This window comes from Ammospiza nelsoni, chromosome 14 (genome assembly GCF_027579445.1).
Source record: "Ammospiza nelsoni isolate bAmmNel1 chromosome 14, bAmmNel1.pri, whole genome shotgun sequence".
Taxonomy (NCBI): Eukaryota; Metazoa; Chordata; class Aves; order Passeriformes; family Passerellidae; genus Ammospiza; species Ammospiza nelsoni.
This window is the reverse complement of record NC_080646.1, coordinates 612,954-628,239: the sequence shown is the minus strand read 5'-3', so window position 1 is coordinate 628,239 and position 15,286 is coordinate 612,954. Positions and strand designations below refer to the sequence as shown.

General features: G+C 50.3%; 1 protein-coding gene across 1 annotated transcript; it reads right to left on the bottom strand.

The window, feature by feature from the left end:
- Window positions 1-71: 71 nt before the first annotated feature.
- On the bottom strand, window positions 72-14,967 carry BLM (BLM RecQ like helicase). Its single transcript, XM_059482381.1, has 21 exons — window positions 14,736-14,967; window positions 13,878-14,658; window positions 12,803-13,023; window positions 12,280-12,392; window positions 11,799-11,931; window positions 10,215-10,915; window positions 9,340-9,516; window positions 8,899-9,017; window positions 8,137-8,250; window positions 7,299-7,397; window positions 7,063-7,211; window positions 6,660-6,766; window positions 5,744-5,904; window positions 5,071-5,266; window positions 4,146-4,336; window positions 3,466-3,613; window positions 2,937-3,136; window positions 2,001-2,193; window positions 1,738-1,860; window positions 1,220-1,427; window positions 72-409 (listed from the first exon to the last, which is right to left on the bottom strand). The coding sequence occupies exons 1-21, from the start codon at window positions 14,834-14,836 to the stop codon at window positions 226-228; spliced, it is 4,419 nt and encodes a 1,472-aa protein (XP_059338364.1). The 5' UTR covers window positions 14,837-14,967; the 3' UTR covers window positions 72-225.
- Between the last annotated feature and the right edge of the window lie 319 nt (window positions 14,968-15,286).

Here is a 15,286-nt window from a genome sequence, read left to right as displayed (position 1 = left end):
AGCAGCAGCACAGGCAGGAGTCACCAGCAGGGGAGAGTGTCTAGAACCACTCACAAGCAGAAAGGCCCAAATAAACTGACAAGTTAAAAAATACTTATTTAATGTGAGCTTTTGTACTCAACAAATACACAAGTCCCAAAAGGTTCAGCAGCAGCAAACGAAACAAAAATTTAATAAACAGTGATTCCATCTTCGGGAAATTCATCCAGTAATTGCATTTCCCAGCTAAAATATGGAATACGAAGGCTGAAGGAAGCTCCTGGATTTGGGTTTGGGCAGTGCCATCATGGCCAGCTTCCCAGCAGCTCCCTGTGTGCCACCAACGCTGTAGGACCCAGAGCTGGCACCGGAGGAGGCTGAAGCCTTCGAACTGGGCAGCTTCTTGGTCCTTCTGTACCTGCTGTAGCCACTGCAAAAATCAGAGAAGGCGTGTGTGAGACACCTGTGGCACCTGCCCTGGCCCCTGCACCAGCCTGCGCTCACACAGGCACCACCACTGCATTTTCCGGAGGACTACACAGTCATTTTGTGATTTTTTTTTTTTTTTTAACACACATGGCTGCAAAACGACCTCTGAAATGCAAACAGTACAGCTGTTGCTCTGGGATGTACCCAAGGGTCAGCAGCAACCACAAGTCACACTTCCAAGGCAGCAGAGCTAATGACAGATATTCCAGTAGATGGGAAAGTGCCAAGGGTGGGACAAAACCTGCTGGGCTGGGAAAACCATTTGCTACAAAAAACAGGGAGCAGAATGATGAGAATTGGGGGAGGGAAGGGGAAATCCTTGGGAAGTGGGAGATCTGCCTGAGAAGCTCAAGACCAACCAACAGCAGATGCAGGTGTTGCTTTGCATGATACAATCAGAAGGAGAATCTGAATTAACAAGGGGCTGAAGTTCAAATATTCCATCAAGTGTTTAAAGTTTTAAGACCTGTTTGTGATTTCAAGCAAGGAACCTGGTGAGCCTGCTAATGCTAGCTATGGCAGAACACTGAAATGGAGTGCTCCCTGCTTAGCCTGCAACAGTCAAATGTGAGGACAACTGTTAAATATCCTTCCTCACCAGCTTTCTAAAGCAAACATGCAGAAAAGCAGAGCGGAGCAGCTCTGACCAGGCACCTGGATAGTTTTAACACCATTATTTAAGCCCATGCAGTGGGGTAACTGCAGTTCTGGGACCATCACTGTGCAGAGAGAAGTGACCCCAGGCACGTACCCTCTGGGGTGGAACTGCTGGCTGCCACCACCACCCGTCCTTTTCCTCTTGGAGTCCCTGGAGGTGGGCGCCCGCTTCCTCTTCCTCCTCTGGTTTGTGTTATTGCCAAAATAGCTGGAGGTTGTGCCTGCATCCTCTGCTTCCCCATCGCTCCCCAGCGAGCCCGTGCTCCCCGTGGCCGTGTCCCCGCCCGGGCAGGCGGCATCCTCTACACAGGCAGGGAGGGAAAACCAACTCAGTCAGGGAGCACCCAGGCCAGTCAGGACACCCTGCTGGTGTCAGAACATCTGTCCTGGCCGTTCCTCACCTCCTCTGCACTGCCCCACCCCTGAATTTATCTCTAGTGGGAAGGCAGAAAGACTTTGGTGTGTTCCGAAAGTGATTGCTCCCTTTTGGAATTATTGAACTGCAAAAATTAGTTATTTGTGATTAAACCATGGTAATTTTTGAATCAACCATCTGCTAGAGAAGGAGAGAAAGGCACTGAACAGAAGTACATGTTGAGGTACAAAGCACACCTGGGATGGAGCATTCTGAGTACTTATCCATCACTTTAATTATTTCTGCACCATACTTCTCCAGTTTGTCTTCTGTGACACCATCGATCTGCAGCAACACCTCCACGTCTGAGGACAAGGTTTCTGCAGCACAAAAGTAACCCTCAGACATGTCAAACAAATAACTTTTTATAAAGATACCTCTTTATAAAGAAGGAAATAAATTCCTTTCCATGCCCTTCTATGCAGAAGCCCCAAAGGACTTCTGAGAAACCTGGCCTTACCTGCTATTTTCTTTAGGGTGGAAGTACTGAAAATATTGAAGTAATGCACGTCAAAGACTTTGCCCAGGGTTTTGCAGGTGTCTGTAAGTTCACTGAGGCACTGTTTCACCATCTCTTCCCGCTGGGACATCTTTGCCATGGAAGCCCTTTGCCTTCTGATGGCACTGGCACTCTCTGTCTCGTGGAACTCCACCTGTTAAATGAGCCATCTGTAACTGCTGCCAGGGAGTTCCTGCACACCCTGACTGATAGCACAGGGACACAGCACAGGAAACTGAGATATCCTCTGATGGACCAAAAAAAGCTGTTCACCCAGCATACATTTTTAAAGTAAGTTTTTACAGGTTACTCAGCCCCACCCCAGTTTCCTCAACAAAGGGCTGGAAGAGTTTAGAGAGAAGGAAAACCTCCAAGAGCCCAGTTCCCAGCTGGCTTCAAACAGAGGTCACTGGGGTAATGCTCAGGGCTCTGTCCTCCTCCAAACACAGCACTAATGCAGAGGAGGTGTTGCCTCAAGAAACCTGGGACTGTTCCACGACCTTCATGAAGTGCCTATTCCACCATATCCCACCAATGACTAGGAAAAAATAGAGTAGAAAACAAAGAAGGGAGTGCTGGTTCTTCTTCTTTCTCTTCTTAGTCATCTTTCTGTGGAGGTCAGAACTTTCCTTCACTGTCCAGCAGGAATTAGATGGGTGGGGAAGAAGAGAAAGATTTAGACCTCTCCAAGCCTCTCAAACTCACTTTTTGCCCCACAATATTATTACTGGAATACTGGGCTAGGAATCACACGTGTTGGATTCTGTTCCTTCCATCTACCAGACGTTAGTTCAGCTGGAGGCAAATTGTGTTTAAGCTACCCGAGGGAATATGCTAAAGGAAAACTACAGCACCTTCCTTAAAACAATGCCTTCAAGAAACTAAATAGTTACACACCTGGAGTGACCCATCCAGCACAGCCTGAGCTCTCTCTCCCAGAATGACATATGCCACTGCCTGGTCATTAGCTGTGATGTACAAATCCTCATCCAGGATCTTGTCCAGGACCAGTTTTCTGAACAGCCTTTCAGCATTGTGCCTGGAATAGGCAGCCCCCTTCCCAAATATTCCAGACTGAATCTTGGCACTCGTTGAACCTGTGCAACAGAAAGCATAGGATGAGCCTGTACTCACAAAGCCCATGTACACGCATTTACAGATGTGTGGGAGATTCCCAAGGCAGTCTGTTTGCATTCAGAAAAGCCTTTAAACACTGGAAAACCAATATTATCACTATAGCAACCTGAAATGGATTAAATCTTCAGTTTCATTTATTTTGGATCACTTACCACCAAGATTCCTGGGAAAATTAACTTTGCGAAATACACGTTTTTTTTTAACACCTGCTGGCATTGCACAACACTCTTGATTCCTGGTCAGGGATTTGTGCACCAGGTCATTGAGGAGTTTCTGGGAGAACACTCACCTAGGAAAATGTCCACCATCATGTTGAGGGTGTACCTGCCAGAGCCTGGGTTCCTGTTGCCATTCACCCGCCCCGCCTGCGCGCAGTGCTCGCGCACAAACCGCACGATGCTCTTCACATCCTCGGTCACATTCCGTGATTTATAATCCTGTGAAGTCACACCCCATCAGGACATGCCATTACGTGTTCCTGCCCTAATCCAGGCTGTTACTGACAACCTCAGTTTCCATGATTGAGCTTTTCTCAGCTGTGAATTGAGTTTGTTCCAAATAAAGAAACCGTGACTTCCAAGTTAGAAACCTTCAGTGATACAGTCACAGAGATTCTGGATGTGATAACACAAAACCAGTCCAACTGACTGTATATAATCCCCCCAGGGTTATTTGTGTAGAGTGAGGTGCAAGATTGCTGGGTAAATACTGGCAATCAAGGTAAATCATTTGGGAAGCATTCCTGTAATTATCCTGCTGCGCTCTAGAACATTAGAATGAGACATTATCCTCATCAAATTTGGTTCCAATCACAGCTGTATAAGGAAATGTTTCAAGCACAGAGCTGAGACACAATATCCACAGGTACAAAACTGATCAGGATCCCTTCCCTGTCGTGTAACCGCTTATAGATGCAACTAAATACAAATTCAGTTTAACACCACTACAAATAAAACCTTTGGGGTTTACCTTCTTTCTACTGCAGTTGTCACAAATCACCTCTGGGTGATCTTTGCAGAAGGTGGGGTTGAAGTTGGTCTCCCCGAAGTAGGCGAGCAGCTGGACGCGGCGGCACTCGACCACGTTCTCGCAGTAGTGCACCATGCTGTATAGGTTGTTGAAGTGGGTCTGCCTCGTGTGGCTGTTCCCATCCTTCTCCACTGAAACACAGCAAATTCAGTGGTGTTTGTTAAAGCTGCACCTCTGCCCTTTCATGGAATGCAAATAAAAACTGGCTGTGCTTAAAAAACCCGCAATACTGCCTTGGTTTAAAACGCAATATTGGCTTCGCTCAAGAAAAGATGAGTGGGTTAGTACAGAACAGATGTAGGACAGATTTTATCTCTCAAGTTTTAGAGAACTGGAGAAGGAAAATAAGGCTAGAATGACAAAAATCAAGAGAAGGGTAAGCATGACAGCATGAGAGAAAGTGGCCTCAAGTTGTGTCACGAGAGATTTAGATAAGATATCAAGAACAGTTTCTACATAGAAAGGGTAGCAAAGCCCTGGCACAGGATGCCCTAAATGGAGTCAGTATGTTTGGAAGTGCTCAAAAAGTATCTGGATGTGTCACTTGAGGACAAGTTTTAGTGGTGAACAGGGGAGTGGAGCTGGTCTGACAGTTGGATTTGATGATATTAAAGGTTTTTCCACCCTTAACAATTCCATGATTCTGTGAAGCAAAATGGTTTTAACTAAAATTAAGTACAGGTGACAAAAATCCTGCTCCTGGCACCTGAATGAAAACCATCCAGGTAAGGATTCCCAGTTCTTCCCTCCCTGCAATACTGAACTATCCATGGCATTTGTAAAAGGAAAGTAACACAGGCTAAAATGAGACCAGCAACAATGTGATGCTGCAATGTCATCTCCAAGTCCCCAGAGGAGAACTCACTCAGGATGAGCCTTCTCAGCCTGGTGACATCACTGTAGCTGTAGAAGAGCAGGCAGTGGGACATCTCTCCATCCCTGCCAGCTCTGCCAGACTCCTGGTAGTAGCCCTCGATGGATTTGGGAAGGGACGCATGGATAACGTAGCGCACGTCGGGCTTGTCGATGCCCATTCCAAAGGCAATTGTTGCACATATCACCTGGGAAGGAGATCATAATGCTCTAGACACACATTATGGAAATCACTCCTGCAGCACTGCATGGAAAGCAGACCTTTCCATGAGGGACCTGGATTGGCAAACCTGGAGGACTCAGAATTTCAGCTGTAACAGTGCAGAACAAGCACAAAACAGCAACAACCTCCCCTCCTGCTGGAGGAGCCACTCCAGACACAGGAAAACCCAAACCCCAGGCTCTGCACAGCAGTGTGCCAGGAGCTGTTTCTGAAGCCCTGCCCTGCTCAGGTCCTCCCTGCTGGAGTAGCACACCTCGGTGCAGTGCTACAACCTTTCCATCACAGAATTCCCAGTGGAAGGTGGGAGCTGTGCCCCAGCAGGTCTGCTGGGATCAGCTATTCAATACTGCATTCGGTGATAACAACTTCCCTATTATTTCCCAGGCCAAGAGGGATAAAAGTGCCCAGATTTTCTTCCCTTTTCCTCCCATTTTTTCTTCACCTGGCATCCCTCCTGATTAACCCACTTCTGCTGCACCAGATCCCTGTTGGAATCGGTGAGGCCGGCGTGGTAGGCCAGGGCAGCCAGCCCCTCCTTCTGCAGGATGGCTGCTGTGGTGTCACACTCGTGCCGGGAAAGGCAATAGATTATCCCAGAGTCATCTGCAAAGAGATGGGAAAAGAAATCTGAACTACAGTACAGTTTTAGTTGCTTTCCCTGCTCAGCCTGCCAAGCAGACACCGACCTCTCCCCAGAGGAATAAAGATAAGAGTAAAGATATAACTGCTTCACTATAGAACTTATTTTATTAGTACAGATAGTCTTGACAGTCTTTCCTACACAGTCTTTTTGGGCTTTTGATGAGGTAGAATGAAGAAATGTTTTCTTCATCAGTATTTCGCAATCTCAGGATTTAGCATATATGAACGAAACCTATATAATTCAAGAGTTAGAGCATTCCAGGAAATGCTCTCTCTGAGGGTACAGCATGGGAGAAGCTCTGAGGGAGCTTGGTGTAATCCAGTTCCAGCAGCAGGAGCTGCAGGACTCCAAAGTGAGCCTAGAAAGATGGGAATCTCTGAAGATAGCTTCAAGGGGAATTACAGATAAGCAGACCAACGCAATTAAACAATTAAGATATTGGGTGACCTTTATTCTCTGAAGACATGATCCTAAAAGCTCTGGCAGGCTCCAGAAGGGTCATTCAAGAGCATCACCATAATTGACTTTTCCATCTTAACTTAAATTCTCAACTTTAGAATGCACAAAAATCTGATTCCCATTTTCAGTAATATCACTTTACCCCCATCTTGCTTTTCTGGTAAATATATCACTATTATAGCATTATAAAAGCTTTTACTGCCTTGAGAAGTGGTTCATGAAAAGGCCTGTGGGCATCATGCTGCTGAATACTCACGGGGGTGATATTTTTTAATCCATTCCAAGCAATCCATCGCCACCTTCTTTGGCTTCTTGGGCAACACATCATATTTCAAGTTATGCCTGTTGAAGCTCATTGTAAACCTGAAATGTGACAGTTCATGGTGCTCGTCAGCCTTATGGATACAGCTATGTTGTGTTAAACAGCTTCCTTCATCATGCAAGGAGGGGCTTGGTAAGTTTTTTGCTTCTTATGTTAATATTTAAAATCTACCTCCTATTAAATTCCATGCATGCGTTTAATTTAATTTAATTTCATCAGATACAGCCACATAAGGATTTTAGATAGCTCTGTGAGGCTTTTTTTACTTCACTAAGTTTTCCACTCAGAAATTCTGTGGCACAAAAAAAGGGTTCCAGGAGCCTGCCGAGCAACTCACACTTGTGGCTTGAGCATCTCGAGCTGGTTGAGGATGTCCTTCTGCACGCGGGGGTTGGCGGTGGCAGTCAGGGCCATCATGGGCACGGAGCGGAACTTCCTGCGCAGCGCGTTCAGCCGCTTGTAGTCCTGGCGGAAGTCGTGGCCCCACTGGGTGGAAAACACAATTTCAGTGCAACTCAGTACAACGCTCCAGCTGAGTCCTCTGGCATTCCTGAAAACAAGGGGAGGTTTTACCTGGCTGACACAGTGGGCCTCGTCAATGACAAAACGTGCCAGGAGTTTCCTGTCGTAGAGGTTCTCCAGGGCGGACATCAGGCGGCTGCTGGCGCACACCTGGGACACGCCACAAGTGGCAATGGAAAGCAAAATACCTGGGCTACAGGTGTCAGCTGGGCTGGCTGAGAGCACACAGACCACTGTCCTGCGCTGCAGAATCACCCTGCACTGCCCAGCTGAGTGCTCAAGGCACAGAGATGATCCCAGCCAGCTGCGTTCTAACCAAGCAGCTGCTGTGGGAATTCCCACCAGGTTCTGGGATCACCCACCCCAAGGCCCCTTATTCTGAGGAAATTTCAGTAAATTTAAATTACTTATGTCAGGAAACAGGGAAAAATAATACTGAAGAGAGAAACACAATCAGCACACTAACCAGCTCCCTCTTACAAAGCTTTTGTGCAATAACATATTTTTAAGGAGGCATATAATGCAGCCCAAGGCAAGCTCTGACAATTCCCTATCACCCTGACAATGCTGCATTTTCCCTGTATCACCCTATTCAGAGCAGTCTGGATTTAGTAGCTACAGGACAGTGATTAACACTGATGTGCATCAAGATAGATTGAAACAGCTGGGCATGGGAGCTTGTTGCAGGAATTTACATTTTACAGACATACTCAGTCCTTATTCTTGGCTAATTACTGACTGAAATTAGCTACATCCATATAGATTCCTAATGAGTTACCCAAAACCTAGCATTTTTTCCCCAGAAGCCTACTCTGAGTGCAGATTTTCAGCACCTCACATCTCCCCCTTGTAGCCCCTATGGTTTTACAACTGAAGATGAAGTACAGACCTTCTCAGGGGTGACATACAGCAGCTTTATCACAGGGTCTTTCTTTGACAACTGCATGTAGATTTTTGAGGCATCAGCATCTGTTCTGTCACCAGTCAGGTATGTTGCAGCAATCTATATTAAAAAAAAAAATTATAAATACATATATTGAGCTTTATTGCATGCAAAACAGAACCTCCAAATGAAGAAGCTCCCAACCTCTCATTACAAACCATTTCCTAAGCAGTCAGCCTTGGGAACACACATTTGGAACACACATCTGAGCAGCCTGGGCCAGGGGAAGGTGTCCCTGCCCATGGTGAGGGGTGAAACCAGGTGAACTTTAAGATCCCTTCCAACCCAAGCCATCCTGGGATCCTGTAATCTCCTGCACATGCATTTCTGCTCTGTATACCATGTTTGCAAGGACATTTAGCTCCTCCAGAATCCCCCCAGCTCAGGAGCCCCTGGGGCTCACTCCCACTGCAGGGCCAGGCTGCTCCTGTGTAGGCGAGTGATCACAAATCTCAGAACCAGCCCCCGCTCTGCAAAACACAGCTGCAACACCCAACACCAGGAGCAGCAATAAATCCGGCGGTCACACTGCCAAGATATTCGAGTTCATCCAATTTAGCTGTTCCCAGGCAACTTCCTGTGCCGTTCACAGTGTCCACCTAATCTATTTATGCAGTTTATATCCGGGAGACACAAGATTTGCTGTAAAATTTCAGATTTCTAATCCAGTTACCTGCAGCTTCACTCAATAAAGCTGCTGGAACTTACATCTAAAGTCTTGAGCTTCTGAACCTGATCGATGATGAGCGACCTGAGCGGAGAAATAACGATGGTGACCCCGGCAGAGACACAGGCTGGTAACTGGTAGCACAGGCTCTTCCCACCTCCTGTGAGGATGAGACAACACAGCAAGGGTTGGCTATCGAGAAAAGGGATGGACACCTACTCCTTATTTCCCATTTTACAGCACTTCTGGAAACAACACATTTCGACCGATGCCTGCCACTAAGTGACACCTGTAGGATAAGGAAGAGTTACTGTGTGAATTACTAAGGAAAGCAGAAATTCAATCCCCTCACTCAAAATACCCCAGTGCAACAGTAGTCCTGAAATCCTGCAGTCACAGAATTCCAGTAGCTCAAAGGCACAGAGGAAAAGAAAAGCTTGTCCCAAAGCTTGCAAAAGGAGCTGCAGGTTGGTACCCTGTACCTGTGGGCATGAGGATGAAACAATCCTCCCCCAGCAGAGCAGCATTGATGGCCTCCAGCTGGTTTGTCCGGAAACAGTGCAACCCAAACTTCTTGTGGAATATATTCATCATTTCTGCAGAATGGGGAAATTTCATGCCCCTGAAACGCTCCAGTGCAGGGTTATGAACCACTGGATCTGGAAGACAAAAAAAATGTAATTAGAGCAAGTTATGACATGAAGTTACAGAAGGAATTGTTCCCTGTGAGGGTGGGCAGGCCCTGGCACAGGGTGCCCAGAGCAGCTGGGGCTGCCCCTGGATCCCTGGCAGTGCCCAAGGCCAGGCTGGACAGGGCTTGGAGCACCCTGGGATAGTGGAAGGTGTCCCTGCCATGGCAGGGGGGGCACTGGATGGGTTTTAAGGTCTCGTCCACCCCAAACCATTCTGTGACTCTGATTTTCACCTCCCCTTTTGCCAGCTTGTCCCTATATTAACCTGAAATGACACTGACCAACCCTGGGCCCTTAAGGGACTGAGTTTGCTTCCACAAACCCATTCTGGAACATCTTGCAGTGAAAACCATTGTACAGCTTTGAATGAAAAGCTGCAGAATCATTATTTAACTAAAACATAGAAATACCCTCATTTCCAATTTTAGCAGCTTCATCTTCCAGCAGCCTGAAACCAGCACAGGAAGGGAATATTCAAGATTAGCATCATTTAGAGGAAAAAAAAAAACCCAAGATGACTTTGCAAAAAAGGAACCAAAAGAAACTTCCACAGAAACAAAAGGCATGGATGTGATCTGTAGTAGTTACTTGGTATTAGATTCAAAAAGAAATAAATAAGAATTTAAAAATGGAAAACCCCAATAACCCTCAGGAGTGCAGTTCACCTGGATGGTTCTTTGTTGCCATGGGGAGGGCTGGCTTTGGAGCAGCAGGAGTGGAGCCCACAGCCGACCCTTTGGCCCTGGACATGATCTTGGACAGGAGGGACCGGGCAGGAGGCCCCTGCGGGCAGGGCGGGCACAGCGGCGCGGGTGGCACCGCGGGGGCGGGCACGGGCACCGCGCTGTCCCAGTCCTCCTCCTCCAGGTCATCGATGTCAAACGCGTCCAGCTCCAGATCGTCGGTGCCCAGGCTGTGCCCCGCAGCGGGGGCTGTGCTCTGGGCTCTCAGGGCTGTGCTGGTCAGGGGCTGCACCCCGCTCCTCGGCCCGGGACTGCTGTCCCAGCTGCTGTCGCAGGACTGCAGGCTCAGCCTGAGGGAAGCTCCCTCCCTGGCACCTGCCCTGGCACCAGGCAGCACTGCAGGGCCCGGGCAGGGCCCCTCCTCAGCACCCTGCCTTGAAGCACAAGAGCTGTCCAGGGTTTGGCTGGCTTTGGCAGAAGAGCCGCTGGGACGAACAGAAAGCACCAACGGGAGGTTTGTGGATTTGGGGGAGTTTCTGTCAGAACTGAAGCCCCAGCTTGGGCCAGAGCCTGCACCAGGACACACACGAGGGCTCTGCTCCATGGGAGACTTCCAGCTTCTAGGAACAGTGGTGTTGATGCCATTCTGTTTCAAACTGACAGAATTAGCCAGCAGTTTTCTCCTGGGAGAGATAGCAAGGGAAGGAGGAATGAAAAAAATATATATTTAGTCACAAGCGATAATTTACCAAGTTCTACAACATTCATTAAACAGTTTTGTCTCACTGCTATTAAACACATAACATATGGTTCTGAGTCACCATGTTTGAAAATGATTTCAAACAAATCTAGGGAAGAGAAAATACCACCAGAAGAAACTAATGACAAAACTGTGACATCATCTCTACAGACACAATATAAAATAATTTCTAAAAGCAAGGAACAGATCCAGGCAAGGTAGAATATAAAAAAGAAATCCTTAAGAAGCAAAACCTAAAGTTAAAAGTATGGCTGAACCAAATCACGTTTTTAGGTACTTTCTAAAGACTATGTCTGACTACAGCAATGAGAAATAAAACAAGTTGCTGTACTGAGAACATTTACAGAAGCTCAATGATTCCAGTCTAGGAAGAATCTAACCAAAATCCCAAATCCCAATACTTTGTCCATGCATTGTGCCTCAGGTGAGGCAGCAGACAGAGCAGCAGGTTGTGGCAGCAATAATTCCACTGGAAGATGACACATTCAGGGGTATTAAGAGAAATCCCCATCCCTGCAGTCAGCGAGGAAGGAGACAACGCTGAGCTGAATGCCCGTGGCAGGAGAGCTGAGGAGGACACCTGGCAGGTTACAGCACATCCCCTGCGGGTGCAGAAGCACCTGGTGCCAGGCAGCTCCTCAGGCTGCCCGTGGAGCTGGTTCCTCACTCTGGCACCACTTTGGGGTACTCTGTTCCCTCCCTCAGCCAGCGTTCCCAGCTTCCCAAAGCCCTCCTGGCTCGTTCTCCAGAGCGCTGGGGACACCTGCAGGCAGCTCCCTGCTCCACACGGAGCCGCTGCCGCCTACCTGAGGTCCCGGTGCTGCAGCAGGGCGCGGGCACAGCGCAGGGCCTGCAGCTCCTGCAGGGGGATGGCATCCACCAGCTCGCAGATGGCCTCCATGACCGCCAGCAGCCGCGGCGCCACCGGCACGGCCTCACCTGCCACGGGGAGGGCGCTCAGCACAGGCACTTGCACCACAACGAAGCCCACGGGATACCACCCTCCAGAGGACAGTGATTGCAGTCAATCAGTCTGAACAATTTACTTCCAACATACTTTTAGTCCATGTGCACAAAGAAACTGTTTCTGTGTGCAGGAACTCCATGAATCTACATATTTTTGCCCTTGTCTTTCATTATCTGTCTACAATCCAACCATTTATGTCAACTCTCCATCTACAGATGTTCATTCTCCATCTGTTAATGTTCTTGGATTACACAGGATACTAAAGAGTTACAAACTATCCCCAAAATCAGAGATATGAATTTCCAAAGCATTTTGTGTACCTGAATCTCCTGCGTTGGCATCACCAGGATGTGCTGAGGGAACTTTCTCCTGCCTGGCCTCGGAGCTGCGAGGTGTGCACCTTCCTCCAGTGGGAGAGTCTCTGAAAACGCTGCTAACACCAAAAGGAAAAGCCACGAAAATACACATCTCTGTAAACTGAGGCACTTCCACAGAACAGTGGGATTTAAGATGTGTGAAAATGATGAATTCCTGAAGGCCCAGGCAGAACCCAAGAGCTGAGCAGTCATCTCATCCTGGGTGCCAACATGTGGAATTTTCTCCCATCCCACTACAGAAGTCACTCTGCTTTTTTCTGAAGTGAAAGCCAGCTAAAACTAATTTTATCAGCCATAAAATTAGTATTTGATAAAGCATGAATTGCAGCTGCCAGTCATCAACCTGGCAAGCGGCAAAGAGACAGAGCTCAATCTGCGCCTCGTTAACAAGCAGGAGTTTGGGCTGTTTTTGGTACTTTTGTGCTCCTGCACCAGACAGATGGTTTCAGCAGTGAGCTCTGGTTACCTGGCACTCTGTGCAGAGGGGGAGAAGGGCGGCAGCTCCTCCTCCTCAGGGGAGGGAGGGATGATGTCCAGGTCATCCTCCTCGATGTCAGCACCTGCCCACGGCCAGGCGGCCTCATCCAGTGCTGGGGAGCTGCTCCCAGCCCGCTGTGGCTCCTGGCCCCCTCCAGCTGCAAGAGAAGGGCATTGAGACTGCTGGGCAGCACTGCACACTGGGTCAGCCTGCCACAGACAGAGGGGAAAACAGCAGCCAGATTTCAAACACTCGTTTGATCCAGCTTCTGACTTCCAGAGGATAAAACCTGCTGCTCCCTTGTCTCCCCAGTAAAACAGACAGACAAATCCCCACAAACCCTCATTGAAGTGGAAAAGTGATACAAATAAACCTACAGTCACCTGTCCCTGGCAGAAGTGAAACACTGAAGAGGTCCATTTTTCTGCAATACTTTTCTCTAAAAACGATTTATATAAAAACCTATTTCTATTAAAAGCTCCTATTATATGAAATCCTAGCCTTAAAAGACTGCAGACTCAGTAGCTGGCACAATCCCTGTACTGGAACTGGAAGGTAAATGTACATGTATTGTGTCTTCAAAGACAAATCCTACAAAGAGAGGTCAATATCATTAACTTATTGAAATTAATTTCACAGAGAAAGGAAAAGACAAGAAAATATTAAAAACAGAAATACAGTTCACAAATGTTTTCACCACTCAGTGTAAGGGCAGCATCCCAGAACATTCTTTGATGTTTTCAGTGGCATAAACATGTTAATTTCCCAAATAAAGGTCCAAAGTTTCAAAACACAGGAGGTAAGGAATCTAAAATAAAGCGGTTCTGTGGGACAGAGCTGCCAAAGCAATGACAGGCAGGAATTTTGTGATCATAACTGAGAGTTGGAGTTCTTTTGTGTTTATACTTGTGCTAAAAATGGAGAGCAATCACTTTTTCTGGTTTATTTCATTCAGGTCTGTTCCGGTCTCTTCTGCATGAAATTTCTGAGTGTTTTTCTCTCCATAGCATCCCTATAGATTATCGATGATTTCAGGAATGCCATACATTTGTAACTGCAGTACACGAGCAGCTGCTGCTCCTGCACTGGCAGGACGCTGCCCCGCTTCCAGGCTGGGGGTACCGAGCACAGAGCTCCCCGTGGCTCCCGAGCAGCCACGCCAAGCCAAGCCCCGGGGTGCAAACCCAGCTGTTCCTCCAGCCCGGTGCCTGCACACCCAGCGGTTCTTCCAGCCGGGAACCTGCGCACGGCCCTTACCTGGGCGAGCCCCGGCGCCGCCCGCATCCCGGCGCGGCTCAGCAGCATCCCGCTCCCCGCAGCCGGGCCCCGCGGCCGAGTCCTCCAGGCAGATCACGGAGCGCTGCGAGCAGGGCCGCGGCTCGGCCTCCGCCGCCGCCTCCCCGCCGCCGCCGGGCCCCGGGGTCCCGGGAGAGCCGCGCGGGGCCGGGCTGGGGCCGGGCCGCGGGGGCTCCTTAACGGGGGCTCGCAGCCCCTTGGGGGACACCAACGGCGGCCGACAGAACTTCTTTTCGATTCCCGACAGGTCGAAGTCATCGATGTCATCCCACTCATCGCCGATGGTGATAACGGGGCCCGCAGCGGAGCCGGGGCCGGGGCCGGGAGCGGGGCCGGCCTTCCCGGCGGGAGCGGAGCCGGCTTTCCCGGCGGGAGCGGCGCTGGCCGGCCTGGCCGCGGGAGCCGCGGGGGAGGCACACAAGCCCCGCGGCGGCGCCTTGGCGTGCGGCGGAGCCGAGGCGGGCAGGGCCAGCGAGATGTTCACGTCCTTGTCCCTCAGCACGGCGGCGGCGCCGAGGCCCCGCGGCGCCTTCTTGAAGGTGAAGCCCCTGCAAGGAGAGGAGCCCCGGTGACTCCCCGGCCGCGGCGGCCGCCCCGCCCCGCCGCCCCGGGCCCCGGTACTCACGGCGGGCGGTCCCGCGCCGGCGGCGGCGCGGCGCGCAGGGCCCCGCGGGCCGAGTGCCGCTGCAGCTGCTCCCGCAGGTTGTTCTGCGGCACGGCCGCCATCGCGGCACCGCCCCGCCGCCAGGGGGCGCCCGCCGCGGCCTCCCGCCCGCGCTTCGCATTCGCCGCCAAAACCGCCCCCGGCTCCCCATTGGCCGGAGGCGACGGGACGGAAGTGACGCACGGCGGCCGAAATGGAAGTGTTTCCGGAAATGGCGGCGCCACCCTCAGGCCGGGCCCGCTCCCTCCCGCCTCGGACCCGCCTCGGCCCCGCTCCCTCCCGGCTCGGACCCGCCTCGGCCCCGCTCCCTCCCGCCTCGGACCCGCCTCCGCCCCGCTCCCTCCCGCCTCGGACCCGCCTCGGCCCCGCTCCCTCCCGGCTCGGACCCGCCTCCGCCCCGCTCCCTCCCGGCTCGGACCCGCCTCCGCCCCGCTCCCTCCCGGCTCGGACCCGCCTCCGCCCCGCTCCCTCCCGGCTCGGACCCGCCTCCGCCCCGCTCCCTCCCGGCTCGG

Coding starts and splice junctions, on each gene's coding strand:
- BLM (XM_059482381.1), bottom strand. CDS start 14,836: ATGGCGGCCGTGCCGCAGAACAACCTGCGGGAGCAGCTGCAGCGGCAC. Junction 8,251..8,898: donor AGAAGCTCAAGACTTTAGAT/GTAAGTTCCAGC, acceptor TTTTTAATATAG/ATTGCTGCAACATACCTGAC. Junction 3,137..3,465: donor GATGGTGGACATTTTCCTAG/GTGAGTGTTCTC, acceptor TCTGTTGCACAG/GTTCAACGAGTGCCAAGATT.